Here is a 15,761-nt window from a genome sequence, read left to right on the forward strand (position 1 = left end):
CAAGTCTTAAAGAGGGGTTTTCCTTGGATCTGGGAATTCAGCTAATGCCAAGGCAGTAAACAGTGGGGCAAAAGTTGCCCTGGACTCAGTGTTTTGTGAGGACTCTGGGGATGATGCTAGCACATAAGTGTTTTCCCCCAGGCTATTCTGTAACCCGAATATATTCACATAAAGCTGTCAATGAATCTTCAGTAAGTTTAATGAATTTATTTGTTTCTGCATTGCTCATGCCATGAAGAATTTAAGATTTTATAAAGCTCAGCATAATACAAATGCATCAAATCACTATCTCAAATGGGGGGGCGTTGTGGGCACGGAGATGAAAGCCAGGGGCAAGGCCGGTGCTCAGAAATACATCCCGGCATTTCCCGTAGGGTTGCCACAGGTGAAGGAGCAGAAGGGCATGGACATCCTTGCTGAGTGGCCATGGCGGGAACGTGTCCATGGCACATGCTCCTCCTACCTGTTGAGTGCTCTCAATCATGGCCAGCGCTTCAGCCATTAGCTTCTGGTTTATGCCACAAAGGTTGGCCACCTTCGTCTGGCATCTGTGATGTACATTCATGCCACATGCTGGAAGGAAGAAGGCAGCTGGTGAGCAAGAGTGGAAGAACCCCCTGGTGCTAAGCAGCTCTCTCTGGAGGTAAGACAGAGCCTTGTGGATATGGAGGGAAGCCTACGGTGCCACGGCTGGAAGTTGGCCCTGGCCCTCCCTGGTAGTGATCCACGTGCTGGAGGGGAAGTGAGGTAGGAGGTGGGACTCAACTCTGGAGGTGGGGTTCAGATGCCAGACTAAACTGAAGACTAGCTGAAACAGGGACAGGGCAGAAGCAGCTTTCCAGAAGATGCCCACTGTGTGCCATGTCAGTTTACCATTGCCTGGCAATACCCAGATGTTACCACCCTTTTTCCAGGAACTTAATTTGCACGTAGTTAAAAGTGGGTATGAACAGGACTGCAGCACTGCCCTGAGCTGCTACTGTCTGCCTCTGGGGTAGCCCTGCTCTGCAGGAGCAGTCATGGAGCTATAACACCAACAGAACTGTAACACCGTTGACCAGTGAAGCTGTTTTCTTCTCCTAACAGCTGGTCCTTGAATTCTTCCTGGGCGAAGTAAAGAACTCTCCTGGGCTAAGCCCCACTTTGGCGCTCATCTGCCCTGCATCAGAAGAATGTTCCTACCCACTCCAATCTGGGTCCAAAACATCCCCTTTCCTACCTGGGCTGTGAGGAGCTTCCCCTGGCCTTTAAGTTGAAGCCCAAGAGGCAGCCTCAACCTGCAGATGTTTCATTTATTTAATTCACAAAATTCATTTGAGGCTACAAAAGTGAAATCTTTTCTTTGGAACAAAGAATAACAAAAGAGGGTGGGAATGGTTAAGTCTTGAGATTCTTTTACTCTTTGTCTTTCTCTCTTGGGATATGATAGGGCAGTTTTATCAGGAAGCTAAGGCCTGAGGCAGCTGCACCTGTGTGACTGCCCGGAGAATGGCAATAGGACTTGATGGAGCAAAAGCACCTCTTTCCACCTCCCCCTTTTCCCCCCTGTGCCCACTTCTGCCACCCACTGACCAGCATCCTCCTTCTGATAATCTCCTTAGGATATAATTTTCCTAAGGCCCACGATCACCTCTACTTTCATTAACAGATCCCCTTCTAAGAGCTGTTCAGAAAACAGCACACCACACTCCTCACAGCCAGGGCAACAGCCCAGGCGGAGGAAGGACAATGGTGATTGTTTTACAGAGACAGGCACTGTGGTTTAAGGATGTCAGAAGCTACCTAGACCTATTTGTTTGTTTGTTAGCTTTTGTTTTTGAAACAGAGTCTTGCTCTGTCTCCCAGGCTGGAGTACAGTGGTGCGATCTCAGGTCACTGCAACCTCCACCTCCCAGGTTCAAGCAATTCTGCCTCAGTCTCCCTAGTAGCTGGGATTATAGGCACCTGCCACATGCTGGGCTAAGTTTTGTATTTTTAGTAGAAATGGGGTTTTGCCATGTTGGTCAGGCTGGTCTCGAACTCCTGACTTCAGGTGGCCTGCCTGCCTCGGCCTCCCAAAGTGCTGGGATTACAGGCGTGAGCCACCACGCCCGGCCAACTACCTAGACCTATTTAAAAGAAAACCAACAGGGCTGGGCGCGGTGGCTCACGCCTGTAATCCCAGCACTCTGGGAGGTCAAGGTGGGCAGATCACGAGATCAGGAGATCGAGACCATCCTGGCTAACACGGTGAAACCCCGTCTCTACTAAAACTACAAAAAATTAGCTGGGCATGGTGGCGGCGCCTGTAGTCCCAGCTACTCGGGAGGCTGAGGCAGGAGAATGGCGTGAGCTCAGGAGCCGAGATCGTGCTACTGCACTCCAACAGTGAGACTCCGTCTCAAAAAAAAGAAAGAAAACCAACTAAGGAGTTTCGCCAGAATAATTACTGCATTTTCTAATTGTGGCAGCAAGTTTGTTGAAATATTATTTTGGGTTTCTTTTCTTCCCTATACGGTTTTCCTTCCCTGGTCCCTCTTGTCCCCCAGCCCCCTGCCAGGCCATCTCTTGCAGGAAGCCAGACAAGGTTATCTTTTAAGAATTTGAATGGGTGGGAACCGAAGGCCACTTGTCCCTGAGGACAAGGGCATGTGTCTGAGAGCAGGGAGGGGAGACAGCACAGAAGGTCGTGCCCCTCACCTCTCCTGGACTTTGGAAGAGAGGAGCAAGATTTTGTGGATGCAGAAGTAAAGGGGCAATGCTGAACAGGTTGGTGGAGGTGCTGTGTGTATGTGGGAAGGGATGGACTAGGAAGCTAGCAACACCAGGAGCGGTCACGGCAGAACACACTTAGCGACACTGGACCAGGCATGGGGGCCTCAGCTTTGAAAAAAAGTCACAAAACTATACATGGTGTAAAAACAGAAAGCCACAGGCTTCACCAGTGTGGGCTTAGATGAGGATGCCAACAGCAACCGGGTGTTAGAGCACATTCCCCAGTCTCCAGGCCCCTGTACCCATGGCTCCTCAAAACCTCGCGTGATTATGGGAAGGGTAGAGGGCCCCAAGAATTACCAGATGAGAATCTTAACTAAGTGGATCTCAAAGTCATAAAGAAAGCAATATTTCTTGTACGCATGAATTGATAACTTAAATTCACATCTATGACCTAGTTATAGAAGGTAACTCAAATAAAACGAACCAAAGTTTTCTTTCATCTTTATAAGTCACATGAGATGTTAAAGAAAAAGAAAGAGGAGGGGGAAATACTTGAGCACCTGTCAGGTGGGTGGAGAATGGAGTGCTGGTGGCAGATTGCACAGCATGGACACTGTGTGACCTTGGGCAAGTCATGCATGCTCTGGGGGCTCCCGATTAAGGATCCCCAGCACTGAACTCATGATCTATACAGGATTCTAGCTCAGGGATCCTAAGATTCAGGGTGAGTGTTCTGATTCATGAATCCTGAAAACACTAGCATAAAAACTAACTTGCACTGCCAGTGACCAAGAGATCCCTCTTGGACCGGAGAGTGTGTGCCCATGTGATTGTGTAAAGACAATTATTGGTTTAGAAATTCAAATTTTGCTGATGAAACACCACCATTAAAGGCCGGACACAGTGGCTCACACCTGTAATCCCAGCATTTTGGGAGGCTGAGGAGGGCAGATCACCTGAGGTCAGGAGTTTGAGACCAGCCTGGCCAACATGGTGAAACCTTATCTCTCCTAAAAATAATAATAAAAAAAATTAGCCAGGCGTGGTGGTGCACATCTGTAATCCCAGCTACTCAGGAGGCTGAGGCAGAGGAATCACTTCAACTCGGGAGGCGGAGGTTGCAGTGAGCTGAGATCACGCCACTGTACTCCAGTGCGGGGGACAGAGCAAGACTCTGTCTCACACACACACACAAAAAAAAAAAATAGAGAGAGAGAAAAAAAAGAAACATCACCAATAAAATAAAGAAAAATCAGATATCAAGATTTCCAAACTCCAGCTGACAGAGTTTGTGAGTAGAGAGTGTTGTAATAGAAGCAGGCACTGGGTGCTGTGAAATCGTGCGGTCTTAATCTTATCTGCTGATTTGCACACATGTGTGCAAAGAAGCTTAGCACAATAACTGGCATTGAGTAGGTGCTCAACAAATACAACTTCCTTTTCATCTTCATCATTTATTGCACAGATGTAGATACTAAAATATTTAGGTGAAATTTGGGCAACCCTCACCTGTAGTTTTCACTGGTCCACTCTTCTTCAAATAGCTCAATAATAAAATAAAATAAACCAGAATTTTCTATGTAAATAGCTATTACTTTTTTTTTTTTTTGACATGGAGTCTTACTCTGTCACCCAGGCTGGAGTGCAGTGGCACGATTTTGGCTCACTGCAACCTCCGCCTCCCGGGTTCAAGTGATTCTTCTGCCTCAGCCTCCCGAGTAGCTGGGATTACAGGTGCCCACCACCACGCCCCGCTAATTTTTGTATTTTTAGTAGAGACAGGGTTTCACCATGTTGGCCAGGCTGGTCTCCAACTCCTGACCTCAAGTGATCTGCCCACCTCGGTCTCCCAAAGTGCTGAGATTACAGGTGTGAGCCACCTCGCCCGGTCTACTATTAAACCATTACTAGACCTAGTCTATAGGCATAGATATAGCCATAAAAATTCACCTGAAGCAAAATCTTTTCTGCATATTTAAAATCTTTGTTGTTGTGTTGTTGTTGTTGAGACAGGGTCTTGCTCTGTTGCTCAGGCTGTAGTGCAGTGGTGCAATCATAGCTCACTACAGCCTCCACCTCATGGGTTCAAGCCATCCTCCTGCCTCAGCCTCTTGTGTAGCTGAGACCACAGGTGTGCACCACTACCCCCAACTAATTTTTGATTTTTCGTACAGATGGGGGTCTCACTTTGTTGCCTAGGCTGGTCTTAAACTCCTGGGCTCAAGCCATCCTTCCACACTGGCCTCCCAAAGTGCTGGGATTACAGGTATGTTATCGTGTATCGTGCCCGGCCTAAAATCTTTACTATAGAAAGGATTTTTTTTTTTTTTTTTATGATTGTGCTGCAAATTCCACATTGTCAGCATAACTCACATAACTCACACTCGCCTTATTTAGAAGGTGTTAGGTTTTAACTTGGGTAGCCCCAGCTCCATTTTCTTACGCATCACTGTAACACAAAGTGAGGTTGTCAGCTAGGACTGAACATAGCGGGATGGAGTTTCACTTTGCTCCTAACACAGCAGCCACATGTAGGCTTCTCTGTGACTTGCATGGCCATGAAGATAGGCCACCACCATCTCTACGACAAGGTCATAAGTCTTTGTTACCAACCTATCAGGCTGTATCTCAATTTCTTGGGGGGCAAAGAGCCCCTCTGGATGACTATTTTCATAGGAATTATCGTGGGGAGAAAGAGAAGGCAGGGTAAAAGGCTAAAGAAGGCCTTACCTAAGAAGACGGCTTGTAAGAAGGTAGGATGCAAGGGAGGCAGAGAGGGAGGGAAGAGAGCCGGAGAAGAGGGCGAGAAGAGTCCAGAGAGGAGGACGCGGGCGTGCGGGGTGAGCAGCGCGTGTGGAGAGAGCACAGTGGAGGGTCAGGGACCCGGGGGATGTCAGAAGCAAGAATGGAAAACAAACCAGGGCACCGGAGGGAGAGCAGAGGGGACAAAAGAAAAGGGGGAGGGGAGCACTTGAAATGAAGATGGTAGGAGAGAGCGGGGAACAGAATGGAACGGAAAGGAAAGAATATTCGAGGAAAGAAATGAAACGAAGCAGGCACGAAAGCCCTGCAATCACGCCCAGGAACCCAGGGGAGTTCTAAGCTGTGCTGCGGCGCTGCTGGGACCAGCTCTTCTTGCAAGTGGATTCTTGGGCTCCCAGGACGTAGAACATGACCTGAGACCATCACAGGAGAACCAAGAGGGGAGAATTTCTTTATTCCTGTTTCTGTGGATACGGTCAGGATGCCGGGACACTAGGTGTTGCCTCTGAAGTCTTAATGAACTCTTAACACCCTGCCTATCCATGTCTTCTTGAACAGGGGTGTAGAGAAAAGCGTGTCAGTGTCCTTTGGGGTCAGGAAGGGATTCTTGAGGCTAAAGTTGGCTTCCTGGGATGTCTGCTTTAGGTAATGAGTTGAAAACCTAACCCCTCCTGCCTCCACTGAGACGTCGCTCTGGGATCCAGCAGACGTGAACACGATTGGGATGAAGAAGGCGAGAATGCGGAAGATGCTGTGCCCCCTTCCATCACGTACCTCATCACTCAAAAGAGAGGACGTACATTAGTCAGTAGCACTGATCAAAATACGGCTGCCAAGAAAAAATAAAGTGGCTTGTATATTTAATACTTCATCATAAGAAAAGGTCTGTGCTCACCAGGCATGGTGACTCACTCCTGTAATTCCAGCACTTTTGGAGGCTGAGGAGACAAGATTGCTTGAACCCAGGAGTTTGAGACCAGCCTGGGCAACATAGTGAGACCCTATCTCAAAAAAAAAAAAAAAAAAAAAAAAAAAAAAAATAGGCATGGTAGCACATGCCTGTGGTCCCAGCTACTTGAGAGGCTGAGGTGGGAGGATTGCTTGAACCCAGGAAGTCAAGGCTGCAGTGAGCTGTGATTGAGCTACTGCACTCCAGTCTGGGCAACAAAGTGAGACCCTGTCTCAAAAAAAAAAAAAAAAAAAGTAAAAGAAGAAGAAAACAATAAGAAACTGTCTGTATGCAGCAGGTGGCTCTCCTTTTGTGGCTCCATTCTCTGGGCCCTGCCCCTGTCTCTTCCCAACCAGAAAGCAGAGTGCCTTGTCAGTTCTCGTGGTTTTTTTTTTTCTTTTTTTCTTCCCTAGTCCTTAATCCTAGTGTAACAGCATCTCCGCTTCTAAACATTATCGCCTTAGCAACTTGGGGTTGTACAGCAAGAAAACCTTGCCTTGTTTCCTTTTTTGATGGTAGGTCTGAGAAACTCCAACAGTAATGAATCGCCGGTTAGGCTCTGCTGCGATCCCGGCCTTGGAAGAAAGACCAGAGAACAGGCAATGGCGGTTAGAGCCGGGCCTGCCTCTTACTGGGCACTTGGAGTTCAGAGCAGTGGTTTAGGGATGGATGCTCAAGCTAATGTTATAGAATTTCTGTGCAGGACCTTGCGTCAGCCAAATGAATGTGCTGGGCTTGCTCTTTGATGAGACGACAGAAAGAATCTTACTAGCTGGTGCAAAGGAGAAGGGTTGGAGTACCACACAGCTAGACCTGTTGGGATTAGGAAAGGCAACCCAGAACCCACTGAGGAAACTACTAGTAGAAAGACCAGTGAGAGGAGAAACACTGTCTTCATTTCCCCCAGGGCTATGGTACGACAGAAGGTGATGGAGCTAGGAGCTTTGATCTTGAACCTGAACTGTTGTGCTCTTTTCTGGGATGTGGGGGTGGGGGTGTGGCAGGGTGCAAGGAAAGGAACATAGTGGCTTATTGCCCCAGAAGACCACACTTATGATCATGAGTTGTCTGGGCTGGGTGTGGAAGTCGTCCCCCCTATATCCTCCCTCCAGTTCCCCAGAAAACCTCGCTCCATCCCCTAGAGGGTCCACGTGGGACCATGCTCACCCCCCGCTGGACTCACCATCACACTTGAGCCCTTGCCGTGCCAGTCCCCACAGCAGGGTCCCACAGTGCTCACAGAAGGTCGGGCTCTTGTAATTGTAGACTTTAAATCTGTGTGGCATGTCAATTTTGAATCTCTCCTTGTGGAACTGAAAGAAAGGCAGAAGGTGAAATCACGCGTATGTCCCTGGTGCCCCGACTTTGGATGTTCTTGCGGATACCTTTGCATAACTGACAGAGGTCATAATGAAAACACTGGCATTGTGTGCATTTTAAACCATCATTGTCACTTGTCAAGCCCTGGAGTCATGTCTGAAGACGGCAGGCAGCCCTCAGCAACTGTAGGTGAGGGGGCATATGCTTGCCTTCTGCATGTAGCAAGCACCCTGTAGACAACTGAAATCTGAGGCATCTGCACAGACAGGCTAACAGCTCAGGAAGATGGCAGGAGGGTTATTTAAACAAGCGCTAAGGAAACACTGCTTCCATTTAAATAGATGAAGATTCCCTTCCTGTTTTAGTATAAATATTTTCTTTTCTCTTTCAGTCCAGAACTAGTGCTTTTAACCTTTGGAAGATGTAAAAGAGAATGCCTTCTTTAAAGGAAACATTTCTATGGGTTTATCAGTATTACTGCCTCATGTGAGAAGCATTTCACACCTATTATTCGTGAACTGAGGTGGCAAGAGGAGGGGGCAGTTCCTGCCAGGTGCGGTTAACAAATATGTCACATGCATCATCTACTACACAGGTGATAGCTCACGTAATCCTCAAAATACCCCATTTGAAGTAGCTTCTATTACTGTTCTCCTTTGACAGATGAGGAGATGAAGCACAGAGAAGGTAAGAAACTTGCCCAGGACACACAGCTCTAGAGCTGGGATATCTATAAGCTTGGCAGTCAGAATCAGAGTCCAGCCATTCTCTTTTCTGTCTCAAAATAAATGTGAAGACTTAGCGGGATGGGAAGAGGGGAGTGGGAGAAGGATGCTAGTGATCGATATAGTTTTTTTTTTTGAGATGGAGTCTCACTCAGTCGCCTAGGCTGGAGGGCAGGGGCACGATCTTGGCTCACTGCAAGCTCCGCCTCCTGGGTTCACACCATTTTCTTGCCTCAGCTTCCCGAGTAGCTGGGACTACAGGAGCCCACCACTATGCCCGGCTAATTTTTTTGTATTTTTAGTAGAGACGGGGTTTCACTGTGTTAACCAGTATGGTCTCCATCTCCTGACCTCATGATCCACCTGTGTAAGCCTCCAAAAGTGCTGGGATTACAGGCGTGAGCCACCGCGTCCGGCCTAGAATTTTTAAAAAAAATAGTTTTCCAGAGTTTAAATCAAACTTATTGCATGAACAACAACTAAACACTTGGGTTAGTTGCATTCCTGGTAAGAATGATAATATTCTTGTGTAGGATAAAATGCTTTATTTTCTAAAGGTTTATCATCTCTGCAGAAGTTTCTAACTCCACAGCTCCTTTGGGAAGGTGCACAGCACAGATGCCTTATTCATCAGCATAGCAGTAGATCTAACCTTCCCGCCAGGGGTACTGGTCAGCGCTGGTTCTTTAGAATGGCTGTTTAGAATTGATTAAAAATTGCTCAGTACTTACTATAGCCATTTTCAACCAAGAAAAAAATAATTTTCAGGACTCACTTATATTCCACAGTTTAAATATGAACAATTAATAGGTCAAGGTCCAGGCTGGAAGGGGACCATTTCGAATCCTGAACACAGGCCCAAATGGCTCCAGACCCCATGGCTGATGAAGACTCTATGTACACACTTGCCAGTATGAAAACCAGTGAGCTACATGGGGCTGGCAAACACTTGAAAGGTGGTGAGTTAGAATTGAGATGTGCTGGACATGTGAAGTAATACACCCTGGAGCTGGAAGTCTTTTGTATAAAAAAATTACTTAAGGTATCTGAAGTTTCAAATGTCCATTATATGTTGGAATGATAATATTTGAGCAGATTGGATGAAACAAAATATATTAAAATTAATTTCACCTATTGCTTTTTCTTTTATTTAATGTGGGCTACTTGAAAATGTAAAATTGCACACGTAGCCCTTATTCTATTTATTTCTATTGGACAATACTGCTCCGGGGTAGAGGAACAAAAGAATCCCAAAGATGATGTCCCTTTAAGTGAACAAGAACTCAGAATATCCCCGGAGAAGATAATATCACAGACATTTATTTATGTAGCTGACAGTTTCTCAAGACTTTGTGCCAGGGACTTTGTTAGCCATTGAGGTTAACAGTGATTCAGACATTTGTGTTTTTTTTCTAGAAAAGCTGAAGGCATCAAGTAAAGGAAGAAGTCTGGGAGGTGAAAATTTGATTTAAACACGCAAAATGATGGTCTGAGAGACTATGATCTTAATTTTAGTACCAGCTCTGCCACTTACAGGTGACCAAACATGAACGAACTACTCTAACCTCTTTGAGTCTTAGCAGAATCACCGGTTCGCATGAGTTTATCCCCTTCTGGTTCTAAATGTTAGAAGAAATTCTACTCTGGAAAAATCCAGCCAATTCGCCTTCTCTGAACCTGCCCCTTTGTTGGAGAAAATTACACTCCTGAGAAGGCTGACTCCATCAAGTTCAAATAGACTTTCAGCTCTGCTCCACAGTCTGGCTTCACAAGTCACCTTGCTTTCTCTAAAATAATTATCTCACAGATCTTCCTTTTTCCTCGAAGGCACTTGTTGCTTTCTCTTTTCCTTCCTCCAGCTGGCAGACTCCACAGGGGACACAGGCAGTCGAAGGGGAGCGCCCTTGTGTGCCCACCACCAAAGCTCCACACCTATCCCCATTAGCAACTGTCTTGCCCTACTCCCCTTCCGGTTAAACTGTGGAAGCGCCAGGGACCTGTCTCCACCAGAGCTCGGGACCTCTTTGCTTCTTGCCAACAGACTTGACTGTCTTGTTTATCTGTCTCTCCAACTTTATCCATCTCTCCCTGGCCAGGGGAGCACTTTCCATCCTTGGAATCTCATTTCCCAGCCACTGTTCTCTGTCCATCATCTCCTTCATGGTCTACCTTCTTCATAATATTAACTCACAGGTTGTTTTCATGTCATCAAGTCACCCTTCATGCAAGCCAATCATACTAACGCCTCCAAGATGCCCCTGACATTTCTCTGATTCAAGCCTGTGAAGATCTGCATGTGGGCCTCAATTTCCTCAACACCTCAAGTGCACAGTACACAACCCACCTCTTCTCCTCCTGGTTTCTGTAACTCATACACTCTGGGTGTAGGAGGAGTGCGCTCTGAGCCCAGGTTCTCAACGTCTATCTCTATCCTTTATCTTCTACCTAACATCTTATTTTAGATTCCTTTGTAGTCAGTCCTGAACCTTCTGTATTTCCTCACTAGGCGATCTCTGCAGCAACTTTAAAATCTACCTATATGATGGTCACTGTCAGATTTATAGGGTTGGACCCTTGTCCCAGGGGAATTCCAAGCTCATGTGAAATTGTCTATTTGATGCTTCCACTTGGATGTCCACATCTCAGACTCACCTATTCAAAGTGGAAAAATTCATCTCTCCTTCCAGTCTTCTTCAGTCCGTCGTGGCTCTCTTATCTACCACACTGCTCAGCCTCAGGCAGAAGCCAGAACCTGGGGCATCATCCTTATATCCACCTCTTTCATCTAATCTTTTGGCAAATCCAGTCATTTATAGCATCAAAATCACCAGAGAACCTGCCCCCTTTGCTCCATCTCTGCTGACATCTCACTGGTATAAACCACCAATTTCCCCGCCTGGGGGATTCCTTCTATCGTCTCTGGTTTTACTTTCATATCTCAACGCACTATTTCCACTACAGCATCCCAAAGTGGGCTTTCTACTACAAGTTGCACAAAATGCAATCACTTTTCCAGGCTCCAAAGAAACCCAGCATGACCCAGGCCTTTGTGCATTCCCCAGTGTGGGCTTCCAGTCTCAGCCCTTGCAGTTCTCACTACACTTCAGTTCCTGGAACACACTGGACTCTCCCTCAGCAGGGTCTTCCAGCCTGTAAGGAGCTTCCTTCCTCCTGCTCTTCACGTAACCAGCTCTGTCACTCTCCATCTCTCAGTTTCAATGTTCCCTCCATTGGGAAGATTCCCTGACCACGGAGTCTCAGTAGGCCACCTGCTTACTCTCCATCCTTGCACCTTGTTTACTCTCTTTGTAGCACTTAATACAAATCGAAGCCATACATAGCTGTTTGTTTATTATCTCTTTCTCCAACTTTGCAGGACCACGTCTGTTTTGTGTTATGCTGTCATTGGAAGAGCACAGTATCTTCCAAGAATCAGATACCCAGTGAGGATTTGTGGAATGAAGAAGGAAAGGGTGGGAGAAGGAAGTCAAAAGATTTCATCATAACTTATAGAGTGGCGTAATAGTCATTGGAGACTACAGGTGGCAGGATGGGAGGGAGGGAGGGTTGAAAATTACCTATTGGGTGTAGTATTCACTCTTCGGATGGTGGGTTCGCTAGAAGCCCAGACTTCCCCACTAGGTAACATATGCATAGAAGAAATCTGCACTTGTAGGCCAGGTGTGGTGGCTCATGCCTGTAATCCCAGAACTTTTGCAGGCCGAGACGGGTGAATCACTTGAGGTCAGGAGTTCGAGACCAGCTTGGCCAACGTTGTGAAACCCCATCTCTACTAAAAATACAAAAATTAGCCAGGCATGGTGGTGTATGTCTGTAATCCCAGCTACTTGGGAGGTTGAGGCAGGAGAATCTCTTGATCCTGAAAGGCGTAGGTTGCAGTGAGCAAAGATCATGCCACTGCACTCCAGCCTGAGTGACAGAGTAAGATTACATCTCAAAAAAAAAAAAAAAAAAAAAATTGAAAAAAAAAAAAAGAAATCTGCACTTGTACCTCCTAAATATATACAAATTTAAAACAATTTAAAATTCATAATGATAGGCTGCCCACATGCTAGCCCAGTTTCCCTCCTCCATTAGGTAAAATATAATTTGTCTTCAGATTATACCTCAAAGTTTATTCTAAAAGAAATATTTGCTTCTCAACATAAAATTATGCCTTTGTTATTATCTCTGACCTTGCAAATGCCATGTTGCAGTATCTTATCATCATTTGCCTTTATTTACTCTTTTACTGTCGTTTCCAGCTGGGGGTGCCACAAGGATTGTTCTCATATAATTAATCTAAAGTATGCTTTCTGGCCACTTTCTGTGCCATTTTTCTGGAAAAGTAGAGCCATGAAAATTCTTCCTGTATATAATTTGTGTATATATAGGAGGTACAAGTGCAGAGATTTCCTTTTTTTTCTCTTTTTTTTTTTTTTTGAGCTGGAGTCTCACTCTGTTGCTCAGGCTGGAGTGCAGTGGCGTGGTCTTGGTTCACTGCAACCTCCGCCTCCTGAGTTCAAGAGATTCTCCTGCCTCAGCCTTCTGAGTAGCTTGGATTACAGGCTTATGCCACCATGCCTGGCTAATTTCGAATTCACCCTCTGGTTTGGGTAACTCGATAACAATCATTATTGAAGAGGAAAGAGTTTTAGGGAGATGGATGTTCACTGATAAATGGAAGGATTCAAGTTCTGGCATTATTCAGAAGCATTCGTGGGCTGTAACATTTAACGTTTTGATAAAAATCACTGCACGTCAAAGAGGAATGTAAATACGTACCATGGTTTCTCGGCTATTGATAGCTGATCCTGTGCACTTTGCTATAACTTTATCAATACACTTCTTGTGAATTGCTGCATTGCATTCTGAAAAGGAAAAAAAAAATGCAGCTTACGATCTTCATAGCCTAAGGAATAACTAAATAAAAAGAATGATGGTACTACAACCGAAACCCTCTTACTTACGTCGGCACTGGTAGCCCTGTTTGTTCAGGCCCCTGTAATAAAGCACACACTGATTTATTTCAACGTTGGTATCAACATCAGCACCAACAGCATTTAAGAGGTGAATGAGATCTCATAACCCCCTAAGATCACAGAGTAGTTTCTGATCAGTAGCCCTCTTGTATCATTTGCCGAGAGTATTAACAGAGTGTTTTTCCTTTTAAGCTGCTTTTTAAAAAGTTTGATAAATAAATAAATGAGAAGCGGCTGATTTCTTTTTTATTGTTGTATTTTCCAAGCAAACATATAGAGATTAAAATGCAGGAATGAAAACGCATGCATCACAGACTCTTTGTAGCACATTTCCCTGTGCTAGATTTAAAAATTCATGGCCTCGGTGAGCTCACTACAGATGAACAAAGACATCTGTAACATTTTATTTCCTCTTTCTGAGCATCTGAGAATATTTGCAACCAACAAAGTCTCACATGTAGGGCCGATTCCTGAGTGACATCCATGATTAGAGAGAAAGGAGGTTCAAGTGATTAGACACAAGCAGGTTGATGAAAACCCTCCAAGTCGATCTGGCATGTGGATACCCTGGTTACACGGGAGCTGTGCTTTAACAGTTTCTGCAGTAGCCTAAAGGGAAGAGTATCCCTTAATAGGCTAGGATGCTGAGAGCCAGAAACAGGAGTCATTTCAAGTCTCTACTCTGTCATAGCCTTTGCTATGTGGTTACTGAGGCTTAAACTGATCTGTTTGATGGCTGTTAAGATACCCAAGAGCCTCATAAACATTTAAACCATTAGCTACAATGGCAAAGTGCTGCCTGTTGCAAAACGTAGCACCAGCACGGTTGGGCCATTAGGTGGGGGAAGTTTTGACTATAAAACTGGAAAACAGCTTGTAATAAACATATCTTTCACTTCTGTTCCTTCCCACTTACCCCCAGTAGCCCCCGATTGAGGCAGAAATGAAAATCCCATGGGCATTTTTCCTGACTAGACCTGGCTTCCTCATGCACCTCTTCTATTGGATCACACCATTTGAACCTTCTCAGTTCCGGCGAGGTCCCTGACAACGCTGAGGTAGCACTTACTCCAGCATAACCCCATGGTGGAGCATGCCAGCCTACAGGATTAAGAAGATGCAACAAAATGCATAACCCAAAGCTTGGAGGGAGATGCCAAGTGACCGTACCAGACAAACTCGTGGCAGACAGAGCAAAACGTGGGCTGTGGGAAGAAGGTGGCGGTGAACTCATGGCACTTGACGTGGTGGACCTTTGCCTGCTTGATGGCACCCCGGCGCTGATGCAAAGCAAAGAAGCCTTCCGTCTCAAATTCACTCATGTCCTTTGTGTCTACAGGAAGAGAAAGGGGAAGAAAGTGAAGTTCTGCAACAGGACGACTCCTATTCCATCTGGGTCAGGAGGGGAGGGAGATGGGCAAGGGCTAGAGGAGAACCAGCACTGAGAACCTGCTGAAACATTCCAGGTACTCACTATGGTGGGTACCACACTAAGCATCTTTCCTTAATTCTACAACATAGATTCATCACAGGGCATATTCTTAGAGGGTGAAAACAATGTCGGATTACTGGCTCAATCCTTCGCTCCTCTTTGACTGGGCTGAGCTATCCTCTTCAAGTTTCAAAACCAGAGATTAGAACTTTGAAGGTATCTATCAACCTCTCTTTGTCACTGTCAATGATGACTCAACCAGAAAAGGCAGGAAGTGGCAAAGGCTTTCCTGTCTGTAATTCTAGAGAATCACGTGGTTACTGACAGCATCTTGGGAACAGTATTTCAGAGGTGCCAGGAAGCTTTACAGTCAGTTGTTGGAGACATGCTGGAGTAGACTGGGAGGAGCTGACCAGGATGCTGTGTGAGGGGAAAGGAACTTTGGGACATTGTGTCCTGGTTCCTGATGTCCACAGTGATCAGATACACCAGCTACCAACCATATTTACCATGTGAAAAAGGCCAGAAAATTAATATCTCACTGCATTTTTTTAGTGTCTAGGTAATCCCGTGCATTACCTAGTCATCAGCATCAAGCCATCAGATTCAATCTATTCATTTCACCCTGGGCTCATGAATATTGGTGAAAGTGCTTTAGATAGTCACTGTTTAGAGTGCCCTATACCTAGATGAGATCTTTCCAAAGGGTTGAAAAACTAAGATAGTCAAATTATGAGAATGCTTATGATGCCCTTGCTGAAGCCCTGGTCCTCATGAAACACCAAATTGTAAGGCAGTCATGGTTAAACAGCACAATGGATACTTCAGTAGGTGAGGGAGAATAACACAGGGAACAGTAAAGAAATAAAAATAACCATTGCTATATCAAAAAT

General features: G+C 45.6%; 1 protein-coding gene across 3 annotated transcripts in view; it reads right to left on the bottom strand.

Annotated features, from left to right (window-relative positions):
- The window catches only part of PRKCQ (protein kinase C theta), a 143,106-nt gene that overhangs the window by 51,809 nt on the left and 75,536 nt on the right, over positions 1-15,761 (bottom strand). For all 3 annotated transcript variants that reach the window (XM_008002207.3, XM_008002206.3, XM_073018705.1), the window contains 5 exons: positions 14,607-14,769; positions 13,425-13,456; positions 13,240-13,325; positions 7,593-7,722; positions 464-573 (listed from right to left, as the gene is read on the bottom strand). In XM_008002207.3, coding sequence (XP_008000398.1) covers positions 464-573; positions 7,593-7,722; positions 13,240-13,325; positions 13,425-13,456; positions 14,607-14,769 — 521 coding nt within the window. The remainder of the gene's footprint in view (positions 1-463; positions 574-7,592; positions 7,723-13,239; positions 13,326-13,424; positions 13,457-14,606; positions 14,770-15,761) is intronic.

This window comes from Chlorocebus sabaeus, chromosome 9 (genome assembly GCF_047675955.1).
Source record: "Chlorocebus sabaeus isolate Y175 chromosome 9, mChlSab1.0.hap1, whole genome shotgun sequence".
NCBI classification, from domain to species: domain Eukaryota; kingdom Metazoa; phylum Chordata; class Mammalia; order Primates; family Cercopithecidae; genus Chlorocebus; species Chlorocebus sabaeus.